At 48.7% G+C, this 15,767-nt stretch overlaps 1 protein-coding gene across 5 annotated transcripts in view; it reads right to left on the reverse strand.

Moving 5' to 3' along the window:
- Positions 1-15,767, reverse strand: part of MTCL1 (microtubule crosslinking factor 1) — a 459,063-nt gene that overhangs the window by 125,556 nt on the left and 317,740 nt on the right. For all 5 annotated transcript variants that reach the window (XM_069216701.1, XM_069216685.1, XM_069216678.1 and 2 more), the window contains exon 8: positions 8,637-8,870. In XM_069216701.1, coding sequence (XP_069072802.1) covers positions 8,637-8,870 — 234 coding nt within the window. The remainder of the gene's footprint in view (positions 1-8,636; positions 8,871-15,767) is intronic.

The following is a 15,767-nucleotide window of genomic DNA, read 5'->3' on the forward strand; positions in this document are numbered from 1 at the left end:
ATCTGCATTTTGAATGGGTCTTCCTGGGCTGGGAGGGTGGAGGGCCTGCCCTCACACAAAGGACTGCCACACCCCCTACTGGGACTCTGGCAGACAAGATTGAGCTGAAAGGGAACTTGGTGCATTTCTTAGAGACTCTTTGAAGTCACCCCCACTTCAAAGGCACAACTTAGTATAAAACAGGGCCTCTGCCCTACCTCATCAGACACTTGCTGGAGAAGAAACCTGAACCAGAAACTACATCCTGCCAAGAAGAACTGCCTGGCTGCTCAAAGGACTCACCTGTCTGCTTTCTACAAAGGACTTCTGCCTTGCTGTTGCCCTGCTGCCTGGCTGAACTCTTGTCTGGCTGTGAAAGTGCTCTCCAAGGGCTTGGATAGAGCTTGCCTCCTGTTCCTTGAAGTCTCAGGGCCAAAAAGACTTCTCTCTTTTACTTGGACGCTCCGTGCGCCGAAAAGTTCGACGCACAGCTTGTTCGGCGGTGAGAAAAACGCCGCACACCGACGCTGATCGACGCAACGCTCTTGGGACGATCGAAAATCCGACGCACGGCCTTGCAAGGACAACGCCGCCCGACCTCTAGAGGAGAAATCGACGCGACGCCTGCCGTGAGATCGTAATTTCAACGCGCAGCCCCGCAGATCGACATCCGGAGGAGAAATCGACGCGACGCCTGCCGTGAGATCGTAATTTCAACGCGCAGCCCCGCAGATCGACATCCAGAGGAGAAATCGACGCGACGCCTGCCGTGAGATCGTAATTTCGACGCGCAGCCGGAGAACAAGCAGGAAAATCCACGCACAGACCCGGGACATCTGGTAATCCCGCGATCCACAGAAAGAGACAGTCCGCGCGCCGGAAAACGACGCCGGCCTCCCCGCGTGGAAAATAACGACGCAAGTCCGTGTGTGCTGGGGAGAAATCGACGCACACACCCTTTTTCCGCGCACCTCTTCTCTTGTGGCCCTCTGAGGAGATTTTTCCACGCTAAACCAGGTACTTGTGCTTGAAAGAGACTTTGTTAATATTCTAAAGACTTAAGACACTTTATATCACTTTTCAGTGATATCTTTACAAATTCGTATTGCAACTTTGATCATTTTGACCTGAAGATACCCAGATAAATATTATATATTTTTCTAAATACTGTGTGGTGTATTTTTGGGGTGTTATGCTATGGTGTTGGATGATTTATTGCACAAATGCTTTACACATTGCCTTCTAAGTTAAGCCTGACTGCTCGTGCCAAGCTACCGGAGGGTGAGCACAGGCTGATTTTGGATTGTGTGTGACTTACCCTGACTAGAGTGAGGGTTCTTGCTTGGACAGAGGGCAACCTGATGCCAACCAAAAACCCCATTTCTAACATTGGTGATCAGCGGTGAGGATAGGACTTGTGTTTGTGCAGTGACATACAGTAGCTAAGTATTTCACTACCTACCCACAGTTGAAGGTCAACTTGATTTTTCATCTTTTTGGGCTCTTGGTTCTCTGATGTCCTCCTGGATATACTATTGATATTTTGGACTTTGGATTTTGGTTTTTGCTGATAAGATCTTATCAAAATGGGATTGTGTACCTACTCATTCTTTGTTCGTACGGACCACCTCACTAAGGCTGACCTAAGGAAGCTTTGCAGAAAATGGGGCCTTCCTGTAGCAAGGAGATCTACTAAGGCGGAGATGCTCCATCACTACATAGTCTGGGGGGAGGAAAGATGGGCAGAGAGAGAGGCAGCAAGAAACCAAATGACTAAGTACCCCTCAGATGAGGAGGAGGACTACTCACATGAGGAGGAAGACTGCTCACATGAGGAAAGAGAACCAGTGGGAGATGAATGGCTCCTAGCTCTAGAGCGGTGTCTAGAAGAGCTAGATGAGCAGCTTGAAAGGGCTGAGGCAGCAAGTCTCTTAGCCCTGGAAGAAGAAAAGATTGCAGCTCAAGAGCTGAGCTGTAAAGAGCTGAAACTGGAGGCCGGAAGGGCTGAGTCCAGTTCAGATGGTGGCAGCAAAAATCTTGCATCCAGTACTGCTGAAGAAGGGCACAAGCCCAGAGATGTGGTGCCCAACTTGAAGAAGGGAGTTGACACACCCCAGGCGGTTCAAGGGTATGAGGTAGTTCCCGTTATGCACAGGGTCCCTGAGAAGGATTGGGGAACTGGCACAGGGAGTCATATTCCTACTGGGGGGAGGGACACTTTACTGACTCTAGCAGAGAGTGACAGAGAAAAGGGTTCCCCCCTGGTGGACGTCCTGGATATAGAGTGTAGAGACATCCCAGAAGAGTTTGGGTTGAGTGTCAGGGACAGACAGATACTGTCTCACCAGTCTCAGGAGAGTGAAGTAGAGTGCTTTTCCAAGGTTGAGTTACTGGGTGGTTGGGTGAAGGGTACTGTGGTTAATACATGTGAAGGGCAGAGTGATGTAATTGCTGGAGAGCATATGTCTGGTCCTTATATTCCAGAGCTACGCCAACACCAGGTGGAGTGTGAGTTCTCTGACCCCAGGGAACTTACAATGGAGGCAGACTTCTGGGTGAGTACCAGAGAGTCTGAAGAGGCATTTGGGGGTGCTTCTGAAGGGAGTGGTCTAGGTGGTTCCCAACCGAGTGTGGTGGGAAAGGATTGTAGTGTCCCAGGTAGGTCCCAGGTCCTAGAGGGTTCCATGAGGGAACACCAGGAGGGAAGCCTAGCCTGTACCGTAGGGCCACCTTTTGAGGGAAGCCCCGCAGTGTCAGAAGAACTTGGGGGGGTGACTGTAGCCAGCATCCAACAGTTCTGGTGTCTGGCAGTACCCCTCATAGTGAGGGGGTGCAGAAGTCCAGACATAGGGTTGAGAGGGGGTTGCAGACCCCAGTGGAGGACCTTGAGAGTCAGGGGACAGCTCTGAGAGCAGAGCCCCCCAGGAATGACCCAGGTGAAACCGTTTCTGGTTTGGGGGAAACCCAGACTCTGCCGGATGGGCAGAGGTCGGGAGACCTGCGCCAACCAGACTCTTGTGTGGCCCTTGGGGACGGTGTGTCCCTTGTGGGGGGTGAGAGTGCCCCCCAGGAAGTCCTGGCATGCCAGGCAAAGATTCAACCTCAGGGTGGTGATTCTGGGTTGGATACCCAGGTTCAGAGGTTAAACTCTGACCTGGTGGGAGGTAGATGTGCCTCCCAAGAAGTCCTGCTGTGCCAGGCAATTGTCCAACCTCAGAGTGTTGACTCTGGGTTGGATGACCAGGTTCAGAGGTTAAACTCTGACCTGGTGGGGGGTAGGTGTGCCCCCCAGAAAGTCCTGGCGTGCCAGGCAATTGCCCAATCTCAGGGTGGTGACCCTGGGTTGGGGAACCAGGCTCAGAGGTTAAACTCTGACCTGGTGGGAGGTAGGTGTGCCTCCCTGGAAGTCCTGGCCTGCCAGGCAATGGTTCAACCTCAGGGTGGTGACTCTGGGTTGGCTAACCAGGTTCAGGGAATAAGCTCTGACCTGTTGGGGGGTAGGCGTGCCCCCCAGGAAGTCCTGGTGTACCAGGCAGTGGTCCAACCTCAGAGTGCTGACTCTGGGTTGGATAACCGGGTTCAGAGGTTAAACTCTGACCTGGTGGGGGGTAGGTGTGCCCCCCAGAAAGTCCTGGCGTGCCAGGCAATTGTTCAACCTCAGAGTGCCGACTCTGGGTTGGATAACCGGGTTCAGAGGTTAAACTCTGACCTGGTGGGGGGTAGGTGTGCCCCCAGAAAGCCCTGGCATGCCAGGCAAATGTTCAACCTCAGGGTGGTGACTCTGGGTTGGATACCCAGGTTCCGAGGTTAAACTCTGACCTGGTGGGAGGTAGGTGTGCCTCCCAAGAAGCCCTGCTGTGCCAGGCAATTGTCCAACCTCAGGGTGTTGACTCTGGGTTGGATGACCAGGTTCAGAGGTTAAACTCTGACCTGGTGGGGGGTAGGTGTGCCCCCCAGAAAGTCCTGGCGTGCCAGGCAATTGCCCAACCTCAGGGTGGTGACCCTGGGTTGGGGAACCAGGCTCAGAGGTTAAACTCTGACCTGGTGGGAGGTAGGTGTGCCTCCCAGAAAGTCCTGGTGCGCCAGGCAATTGTTCAACTTCAGGGTGGTGACTCTTGAGTTGAATGGCCCAGTGCAGAGGTTAAACTCGGACCTGGTGGAGGGTCAGTGTGCCCTCCAGGAAGTCCTGGCGTGCCAGGCAATTGTTCAACTTCAGGGTGGTGACTCTGAGTTGAATGGTCAGGTGCAGAGGTTAAACTCTGACCTGGTGGGGGGTAGGTGTGCCTCCCAGGAAGTCCTGGTTTGCCAGGCAGTGATCCAGTCTGAGGGTACAGACCCTGGGCTGGAAGACCAGGTTCAGGGTGTCCCCCCGGACCTGGAGGGAGGGGCTACTGATAACAGTGCCCCTACCATGTTGTCTTCTGAGGAGGCCACTCCTAATTGGAGGGTGCTGGACCCCGGAAGGGAGGGCAGGGGGAGGGAAGCCTCACCCCGGGCCCTAGTCCAACCTGAAGGTACAGGCCCCAGGTTGGAGGGCCAGTTGCAGGTTAACAGCCCTGCACTGGTGGAGGAATGGTACAGGGTGACTTCTGTAAGCACCCTGACCATGTTGGACTCTGGGGGTACCGCTCCAGGAGGGAGGGTACAAAGCCCCAGAGGGGAGGACCAGGTTCAGGCTGTCATCCCTGACCTGGTGGAAGGGAGAGTGGTTAAAGGGTGCCCAGGACCTGGGGCTACCGCCCCCCACTCTCCACAGCCACAGTGGTTGGAGAGCTTTGAGAGGCCTGGGGCCTGGCTCTCATCCCTGGCAGCTGTCAGTAATCACTGTGGCTTGCTGTCCGGGTGGACAGAGTTATCCCTGGGGAGGGGACAAGTGTCACACTCCAGGGGTAGAGTGGGCAACACCACTGTGTTGGTCATGGTGGTACTATCCTGCTCCTGGGATACATCTGTGAGCAAAGTAAGGTTAGGTGCTGCACAGATGGGATCCGCAGGTAAGGAGAAAGGTTCCCCATGGGTTGGCTTAGTGGGCCCTGAGAGTACGGACAGAGTGATCCAATTGGAGTCAGGAAGGCGAAGAACTGGAGCATGCCCCTGCTGTTGTGGGCCTGGGTCCGTGTTCTGTCGCCTCAAACAGGGAAGTACATCAGGATAGTGATTGTTCTCCCCTGGCTTTAGGCTGGTAGGGGGTCATGTTGGACCTGGCTTTTTGACAGGGACATCCCCAAACTTTTTGCCTCCTTCCTCCTATTTTTTCTGACCTGTTGTTGTTGGCTTTTGACCTCTGGGCACTTTACCACTGCTAACCAGTGCTAAAGTGCATATGCTCTCTGGGTAAATTGTACTACTGATTGGTGTATCCATGATTGACTATTTAATTTACTTGTAAGTCCCTGGTAGAGTGCACTACATGTGCCTAGGGCAGGTAGATTAGATGCTACTAGTGGGCCTGCAGCACTGGTTGTGCCACCCACCTCAGTAGCCCCTTAACCCTGTCTCAGGCCTGCCATTGCAAGGCCTGTGTGTGCAGTTTCACTGCCACTTCGACTTGGCATTTAAAAGTACTTGCCAAGCCTAGAACTCCCCTTTTACTACACATAAGTCATCCCTAATGTGTGCCCTAGGTAACCCCTAGAGCAGGGTGCTGTGTAGGTAAAAGGCAGGACATGTACCTGTGTAGTTATATGTCCTGGTAGTGTGAAACTCCTAAATTCGTTTTTACACTACTGTGAGGCTTGCTCCTTTCATAGGCTAACATTGGGGCTGCCCTCATACACTGTTGAAGTGGCAGCTGCTGATCTGAAAGGAGCAGGAAGGTCATATTTAGTATGGCCAGAATGGTAATACAAAATCCTGCTGACTGGTGAAGTCGGATTTAATATTACTATTCTAGAAATGCCACCTTTAGAAAGTGAGCATTTCTTTGCACTAAAATCTTGTTGTGCCCTTCAATCCACGTCTGGCTAGGTTTAGTTGACAGCTCCTTGTGCATTCACTCAGACACACCCCAAACACAGGGTACTCAGCCTCACTTGCATACATCTGCATTTTGAATGGGTATTCCTGGGCTGGGAGGGTGGAGGGCCTGCCCTCACACAAAGGACTGCCACACCCCCTACTGGGACTCTGGCAGACAGGATTGAGCTGAAAGGGAACTTGGTGCATTTCTTAGAGACTCTTTGAAGTCACCCCCACTTCAAAGGCACAACTTAGTATAAAACAGGGCCTCTGCCCTACCTCATCAGACACTTGCTGGAGAAGAAACCTGAACCAGAAACTACATCCTGCCAAGAAGAACTGCCTGGCTGCTCAAAGGACTCACCTGTCTGCTTTCTACAAAGGACTGCTGCCTTGCTGTTGCCCTGCTGCCTGGCTGAACTCTTGTCTGGCTGTGAAAGTGCTCTCCAAGGGCTTGGATAGAGCTTGCCTCCTGTTCCTTGAAGTCTCAGGGCCAAAAAGACTTCTCTCTTTTACTTGGACGCTCCGTGCGCCGAAAATTTCGACGCACAGCTTGTTCGGCGGCGAGAAAAACACCGCACACCGACGCTGATCGACGCGACGCTCTTGGGACGATCGAAAATCCGACGCACGGCCTCGCAAGGACAACGCCGCCTGACCTCTAGAGGAGAAATCGACGCGACGTCTGCCGTGAGATCGTAATTTCAACGCGCAGCCCCGCAGATCGACATCCGGAGGAGAAATCGACGCGACGCCTGCCGTGAGATCGTAATTTCAACGCGCAGCCCCGCAGATCGACATCCAGAGGAGAAATCGACGCGACGCCTGCCGTGAGATCGTAATTTCGACGCGCAGCCCCGCAGACCGACGCGCAGCCGGAGAACAAGCAGGAAAATCCATGCACAGACCCGGGACATCTGGTAATCCCCGCGATCCACAGAAAGAGACAGTCCGCGTGCCGGAAAACGACGCCGGCCTCCCCGCGTGGAAAATAACGACGCAAGTCCGTGTGTGCTGGGGAGAAATCGACGCACACACCCTTTTTCCGCGCACCTCTTCTCTTGTGGCCCTCTGAGGAGATTTTTCCACGCTAAACCAGGTACTTGTGCTTGAAAGAGACTTTGTTAATATTCTAAAGACTTAAGACACTTTATATCACTTTTCAGTGATATCTTTACAAATTCGTATTGCAACTTTGATCATTTTGACCTGAAGATACCCAGATAAATATTATATATTTTTCTAAATACTGTGTGGTGTATTTTTGGGGTGTTATGCTATGGTGTTGTATGATTTATTGCACAAATGCTTTACACATTGCCTTCTAAGTTAAGCCTGACTGCTCGTGCCAAGCTACCGGAGGGTGAGCACAGGCTGATTTTGGATTGTGTGTGACTTACCCTGACTAGAGTGAGGGTTCTTGCTTGGACAGAGGGCAACCTGATGCCAACCAAAAACCCCATTTCTAACAACACCCATCTGAAATTTAAGACCAGGTTTTATAAGAACATTTGATGGGAAGTGAGTGAGTACAAACTGGTATTACTGCAGAGCACAGAGCTGTAGTTTAGAATCACAAAAGACTTCTGTTCTGCCATGGTTTGAAAACCCCTTAATGTTGAGTCAATAGTAAACTACAAACTTCACCTCTGAGTGCAGACTGAGGGGGTCATTCTGACCGATGCGTGGCGGTACGGACCGCTGCAGGCAGGGCGGTCCGTACCGCCCCATTGTGACCGTGCCTGAGCCACCACTGTCCAACTGCCGACACCCCTATGCTGCAGCCATCCTACAGCCTGGCAGTTCCAGCAGCTGTAATCCGCCAGGGGATTATGAGACCCCATCCGCCAGCCTTTCCGTGGCAGTGAACACCGCCATGGAAAGGCTGGCAGAATAGGGGTGTCGGGGGCACCTGAGGGCCCCTGCACTGCCCAAGCGCTTGGCATGGGCAGTGCAGGAGCCACCATGCACAGCCCCATTGCGCATTTCACTGCCCAAATTACGGGCAGTGTAATGCGCGACGGGTGTTGTTGCACCCGAAGACCTACAACATTGCCGCTGGCTCATTTATGAGCCGGCGTCAATGTTGTGGTGAGTGTTCTGCTGGGCCAGCGGGCAAAAATGCTGTTCTCGTCCGCTGGCCCAGTGGTACACCCCTACTCTGGCAGGCAAAAGACCTCCATACTGGCGGTCTTTCGTCTGCAGCGGCTTCGGCGGTCCTGTGAAAGGACCGCAAAAGTCGGAATGACCCCCTAAGTTTGGTTTCCTCCTTCACATATTATGACAACTCGAATGGACAGAGGGAACATAGAACCTCATTTAGAGTTTGGCGCATGGGTTAATCATTCACAAATCTGACTGATATCATGTCCATCTTATTGCAAGTGCATTACATTCCATGGGGCGTGTGGCAATGTAGATGAGATCCGTTAGCTGTATGGTGGAGTAACGGGAACTCCTAGGTCTAAATCAGGCCCTTAGTCTTCAAGAACAACAATTTATGTTCCAACTTGCCACTTTCTAGAACTCAGTTATGAACCACATGCTATTGTAAGACAATGGATGTATTTAGACTAAACAAGCTGTACTGCGCTTTATCAACCAACATGCCCGTTTTTTTTTTAAATTCTTCTGATAACATTAGTAAAAATAATGAAAACATATTTGATTGTTTTACTGCAGTGGGAAAAGACGTTTACCTCAAGCAAGTCATCCCCCATATCTTCATCCATCTTCTTCGATTGCCGCCAGTGTTTCAAGAGCCACTTTAGTTTGATATAGAGAAGGAAGACATTCTGTTTGAAGTGCCTCAGTTCCTGCTTCATTAACCCCTTCTCCTGACTCCAGGCCTTCTCTTCCAGCTTGTTCTGTAAAGTCAGGCTCTGCACCTCCAAATCTTTCCTCCGCAGGTTGCTTAAGTGTTCCTCCTCCAGCTTTGATAGGAGACAAGCACACAGTGAGCAATATTTTCTATCTTGAAAATTCTCGGTGCCTTTTTTGTTAGGAAACATGCGAGAAAACCTCAAACCCATTCTATATTTTACAGCAAAATAGGTGCACAAGCAATTTCTTTTTTGGACTACTAATATGGGAAGTGGGACCATAAATACAGTAATTGGTACATTATAAATGGATAAGGTTACTAGGTGTGCCCACCTCGGGGTTCAGTACTGAGTTTTAGTTTTACTGATCATGTTTTTAGGGTGTGCTAGCATGCATCATTTTGTTAAGTAAGCCAGGGACTAGAAAATGGTGTCTCTGATGGCATGGTGTTTATAATCTGACCTTTCTTTCCATGTGGTCATCCTCCTTTTGTTAGACCCCATATTTTTGCTGGCTTTATAACTCTGTATATGTTACCCCTGCTAACTAGTGTAGGAAAGTACCCTCTTTTTTGCATGGTTACCCCCACTTTTTGCCTGCTACCAGTTTGCTTTGATTGTTTTCACCTGGGATCCTGCTAACCAGGACCCCAGTGATTGTGCTCTTTCCTTCTAAATGTGGTTGCCTAGGACTTTGCACACCCCACAACTGGCATACTGGTGCCCCCAAATAAGTCACTAGTATATGGTACCAAGATACCCAGGGCATTGGGGTTCCCCATGGGCTGCAGCATGTATTGCGCAACCCATGGGAGCCCATGCAAAATATGTCTGCAGGCATGCAACCTTTTCACTACAGGTCACTGCACAAGGTCACTAAGTCACCCCTACGGGAGGGCCCTCCTTGCCCAGAAGGCAGGGTGCAGATCCCTGTGTGTGAGGGCACCCCTGCATGAGCAAAGGTGCCCCTACGAAGTCCAACTCCATTGCACTGGACTTCTAAGTGCAGGGAAGCCATTTTACCTGTGTACTGCACATAGGTCACTACCAGTGGCCAGCTACATAATAGTAACGCGGAACCTGGACATGTTTAGTATCAAACATGTCGAAATCATACCCCAATACTGTTGCCAGTATTGGTTGTATGATTCCATGGACTCTGGGGGACCCCCTGCCCCCCTCACCCACCCAGTATTGCTCCTACTAGTCTTCCAGGGATTTGCAAGCAGCCCGAGCTGCTGCCACCCTCCAGACGCATTTCTGCCTTCCGGCTGCTTGACCAACTCAAGTAGGGTAAGGCAGAAATAAGGATTTCCTGTGGGAGAGGGAGGCAGCACCCTCTCCCCTTGGAAATAGGTGTGACATGGCTTGGGAGGGGTAGCTTCCCCAAACCACAGGTATGCTTTAAGGGCACATTTTGTGCCCTCCTTGCATAAACCGGTTTGCACTAGACCAGGGACCCTTGGTCCCTGCTCTGGCACAAAACTGGACCTCAGCGGTGGTGCTCAGAGATCCTTCAGGTGGCCACTTGGTTCTGTCATCTTGAATCCAAGATGTGCAGAGGCCCTTGGGAACATATGAGTGGCCAGGGCAAGTAGGTGACATCACAGCACCCTTCTGATAGGTGGTCCCCCTGCTAGGTGACAAATCCCCCCTTACTAGGCTATTTAGGGTCTCCCTCTTCAGTGGGTCCTCAGGTTCGAAGTGCAAGATTCCAGCAGGACTCCTGTGCAACGTTTACTCCATCTTCTGGCCACTGGAACCGCAACTGTACTCCTCAGGAACCAATAATCTGCAGCTCCAGCAATGACACCGCTTTGAAACCTTGTTTCTCCGGCTCCCTAAAGCAACCACAACATTTCCCTGGCTGCGCATCCTCTGAGGACAGAGACTCTGGCCTGCACCAAGAAGTAAGAAGGAATCTCCCTTGGAATGAAGGAGGCACTCCGCTGCATCTGCAGGCACTAACGGCAACGATGACCGGCTGTGTGGATCTTCACTCCTCCAGAACTGTGTGGATCATGCATCACAGGTGGTGGTGTTGGTCTGGAGTGGTCCTCTCTGCCAGCTGTCCAACTTGGGAGACAGTAAGCCCTTGCCTCTCCTTACAGGACAGTACCTCTTTGCACTGCGACTCTTGCAGCTACCAAGGCTTGTTTGCTCCTCTTCCAAGGGATCTTAAGGCTTTGTGTAGCCCGGGCCCCAGCACTTCTCTCCTATCAAGCACAGTTTCCTCTCTGCTGCTCCAGCAACGTGGGACTCCTCTTCAGCTGTGCTGAGTGGGCCTCACTGACTTGCTGTGCCTGCTGTCAGTGGGTTGCCTCTGGGGGTTGTCTCCTTCTGGTGACTCTTCCACCTGCTGAGGGTCACCCCAGACTCCCCTCTTTGGGTCGAGTCCCCTGGGCCTTGCTGGTCGTCTTCAGCCTTGCAACACTTCTTTTCCGCCTTCTGCATTTGCCAAGGCTTGTTGGTGGTTTTCCTGCACACCACGGACCAACTGCAACCCAATAGCTGACGTGGAACACCATCTGCATCATTTCAGGGACTCCTCTTCATCTTCTGTACTGTACAGCTGGCCTTCTTCGTCACTCATCAACCTGATCCTGCATCCACAGAAGGGTGGGTAGTGGCTCCTGCCACAACCGGACACTCCATCACAAACTGGACTTGGTCCCCTTCCTTTGCAGGTCATCTTATGCCAGAATCTACCTCTGAGTTCTTCCAGTCTTGTTTGGGTCTTGCACAATCCTTTTCCAAAGTCTTCCTGTTGGGTTTGGGGAAAACCAGGTACATAACTCTGCTCTCCTGGTCGCTGGGGGTCACTGTGGTACTCACCTCTTGGGGTTCCTTGTTCCTACAGCTCCCCTCTACCGATTCAACATCCTTGGGTGGGGGGACTTTATCTCACATTCCACTTTTAGTATATGGTTTGGCTCTCCCCTAGGTCCTTCACTATTTCCTATTACTTTTGTCAATGCTTATTACTTTTTATGCTCTTTACTGATTGCTAATGTGTATATAATAGTGTGTTTACTTACCTCCAGTTGGGAGACTGCCTATTAGTATTCTAATATTTGTGTTACTCTAATAAAGTGCCTTTATTTTTGTAACACTATGGTTCTTTCATGTGTGACAGTGCTGTGTGACTATAGTGGTGTTGCATAAGCTTTGCAAGGCTCCTAGATAAGTCTTGGCTACTCATCCACAGCTACCTCTAGAGAGCCCTGGCTTCCTGGACAATACCTACACTTTACTAATAGGGGACACTTGGACCTGATATAAGGTGATAACACCGTAGGTGCTCAGCACAAACCAGGCCAGCTTACTACAACCAATGGTAAAGAGAAACCACATCTACAACACAATACCATTACAACACATGCGTCTTTATCACGTCTGACTTGCAAATTTTTACCACAAAATGGGTTTTTGGGTGGCAAGGATAATTTTTCAGGGTTTAGGATGGGATGGGTTTTTGGGTGGCAAGGGTGTTTTTAGGGTGGTTATGGGTTTTTGGATGGCAATGGTGTTTTTATGGTGGGTATGAGTTTTGGGGAGAAAGGGGTGTTTTTAGGGTTTAGGGTGGGCAGGGGTATTTGGGTGGCCTGGGTATTTTTAGGGTTCAGGGGTTAGCAGGTGAGCTTCTTCCATGTCTCGGGGGTACTCAACCCCGGGACATAGCTGTTTGCTGGGGCTTGGCTGCAGCCAAGCTATAGCAAACACTTTGGGTTTTGATAGCGTGACCTTTAAAAGCCGGTCCCACTGCCAAAACTCGAAGTTTCACCTCTGTCCCCTGTACATGTGCAGAGGACAGAGATGAAATGCTTCAGCAAGCAGGGAGCTGCTGTCAAAGCAGCTCCCTGCTTGCTGAAGCATAGGCACTGCCTTAGTGCTTCCCCTGTAGTGCCAGGTAGCCTGTGAGGGCTCTGTATTAAAAATAAAAAGTAGGGACCACGGGGGAGGCCTTGAGGGCTCTCTCGGGGTCCCACATAGCCCACAAGGTCTAGAAAAAAAAAAAAGAAAACACCCATAGCTCTGCGACCTTCACACTGAGCTATGGGAATTCAAGTCCAGCTAGACTTATTTCCTAAAAAAAATTATACTTTAAGTGTATTAAATACAATTTTTAGTTAAATCCAACAAAAATATCTCAGTCTAAGTATATATTAAAGCCTATAAAAAACTATCGCTCTTCGCTACCTCTTTCAATCAATTTCTCCCACTCACACACCCACTTAGGCACTCACGCACCCAATCACAGACCCACTCAGACCCACTGACACCCTCATGCAGCCACTCACAGATCTGTGCATACACTGGCACACCCACTAAAACACTCATGTACGCACTCTCACACCCAGACAGACAATCTGGCAGCATGGTGAAAGGGCTGTGCATAGCGTGGGTTTGGGTGGTTAGGGGGTTTTGGCCGCAGGGTCGGGCTGCAGGCCAGGTCTTGCGGGCAACCTCCTCTGTGCATGGATGAAGGACGTGCAGGGGGTTGACCTCAGGGCCTAAACAGTTAAAAAAAGAAAAAAAAGTTGAAGGGACGATATAGTTAGGAAATAGAACTAAAAAAAAAAAAAAACTCATAGAAATTCACTTAAAAAACCAAAGTTACAGGGAGGTTACAGTTAGGCTTACATTTTACACGTACAAAACCATAGAAATTCACCAGTTATAGTTACCACAAGTAACTGTAACTCCTGCCGTAAGGTAACTATAACTCACGCCCTCGCCATGCACTGCTAATTAACGCACAAATTACGGCACTCATGGCGACATCTCTGATAACAATGATGATATCAATGTAATATTTGCAGTAACATTTTTGATGGAAACTGCATGGCGAGCATGTGAGTTATAGTTACCTTAGGGCAGGAGTTATAGTTATTTGAGGTAACTATAACTGGTGAATTTCTGTAGTTTTGGACATTTAAAATGTAAGCCTAACTATAACCTCTCTGTAACCTTTAGTTTGTTAAGTGAATTTCTGTGATTATTTAAATTCTATTCCCTAACTATAACGCCCCTGTAACCTTTGGGTTTTTTCAGTGAATATATACATTTATTTATTAACAAAAAAAGCTTCATACATATCTGGGTATTAGTTACATTTTCATTGTAATGGCATGCGTGATAAAGGTATATGCGTGGTGAAAAAATGTGTGGTAAAGGCATTTGTGTTCTAATGGTTGCATTGTAAAGGAAGTGTGTGGTAATGGTATGTGTGGTTCCATCATACAACCAGTGGTAAAGTGTATATGCGCCCCCTTTTAACACGGTTGAACTGGCACACTCTTAACTGCCTACAAGTCCCTAGTTTATCATGCAAAATGTACTTAGGACATGGACATTAACTGCCACTAGTGGCTGCTTCACTTATCGTGCCATCCACTACGGTGGCAGTGCAAACATAACTTTAGGTCTACCACTGTAGCAGTGTAAACACTGCAGATCAAACTGTCAAAATAAACAATGTGGACAAGTCAAAACCTCCCTTTTAAACATTAATCAGTCATTCCTATGTAGATCTTTTGGCCAACAAGATGGGGAACATGGTATTTGAAAGAAGAACATGTAGAAATGTAGTGTTAACATGTTCTTGCAGTGAGGGCATAGGTATTGGTTATACAAATATGCAATGGTGGTTATTACCTCACCCTTATCATAACTGTAGTTCTACAGACTATAATTTTAAACAAAAACTGATAAAGTGCAATTAGGTTGATAGATTAGAGCCTCTATTCTGCTTTGTGGCACTACTAACATTAAGATTTTAGTGTCCAACTTGTAAATTATATTGTAGTTCATAACCCAGATGAGTAACCAAAATGCTTTAGCGAAAGAGTGGCACGCTACACCATGAATAAGTTATTTGTAAGGGCGTTGGAACTGCTGGGTGGCTTTTGTGGGAAGTGCATACTATCTGAATATAGAGTCCTTAATATGGTGCTACAAGACTATCATTTATACAGTTGCCAACAGTGATGTTATATATATATATATATATATACACACACCCACACAACATCACTGTTGTGGTATGGGTCCACTATACTTAATTTCACATATGTACCTTAACTATATATATCTTAAAATTATGTAGCTATGGAGTTGAGAATAGGGAGTCTGTTCTTTCCTATTGTGTATTTGCCTTTAAAACGTTTTTGTTTCTCACTATGGCTATTTTGTAGCACCATATACCAAGGGGTTCGGAATTTATCAAGCGTGTCAAACAGTACTACTGAATTTTCTGGCAATAGCATGTGGATTTTGGTACATAAGGCGTCAAAGTCCGCATGTTACAGCAAATAATACATTGTTTTCCAGTGTTAATATGGCATATTTGGTGCACCTGGTAATTACCAGGTGCAGTGGATACCATCCAACTCAGAAGTCCTACTCCACCATGAACAGTAGTTTGCACTGGGTGAGAAAGTACCGACCAACTCTGAGTCAGTGCCTAGAGTTTCCATTAGCACAAATGGGGAGAAAGGTATTCAAGCACATAAGGATGCTTGTGCTGGATACCATGCGATATTGCATGGAGGTGACTGGAACACAGCATAGAAACTGTAACATTTCCAATTAACTGTGGCACTTGAGTTGAAGACACACTGCATTCTTAGATTTTCTTTTTTAGCCTGTACTGCAATAATAAAAGTAAAAGTAGCTTAGGTGAAAAGGGAGTGGTTTGGCACAGTACGCACCGGTTGTCGCAGAAACAATTCTATGTTTCTACACAATATCAACTAGAGTCATTTATATTATTTCATAAAATTTAATATAAAATAAATGTAGTTGAGAGGGGGGGAAAAAGCATGTCCTTCTAGTGATTAGCACCTAAAGCTATTTTTCAATGTGGTAGGCCTAGCTGTTCTATGTAGAAAACAAGAGTATCGATTGTGACAAACTAGAAAACTAATAAAACTACAATTTTTAGTAGTTATTAAAAATCCAATTAAATGGTAAAGTTTGCTTTTCAATAAATATTAATGAAAAGCC

Source organism: Pleurodeles waltl, chromosome 2_1 (assembly GCF_031143425.1).
Source record: "Pleurodeles waltl isolate 20211129_DDA chromosome 2_1, aPleWal1.hap1.20221129, whole genome shotgun sequence".
Lineage (NCBI taxonomy): Eukaryota > Metazoa > Chordata > Amphibia > Caudata > Salamandridae > Pleurodeles > Pleurodeles waltl.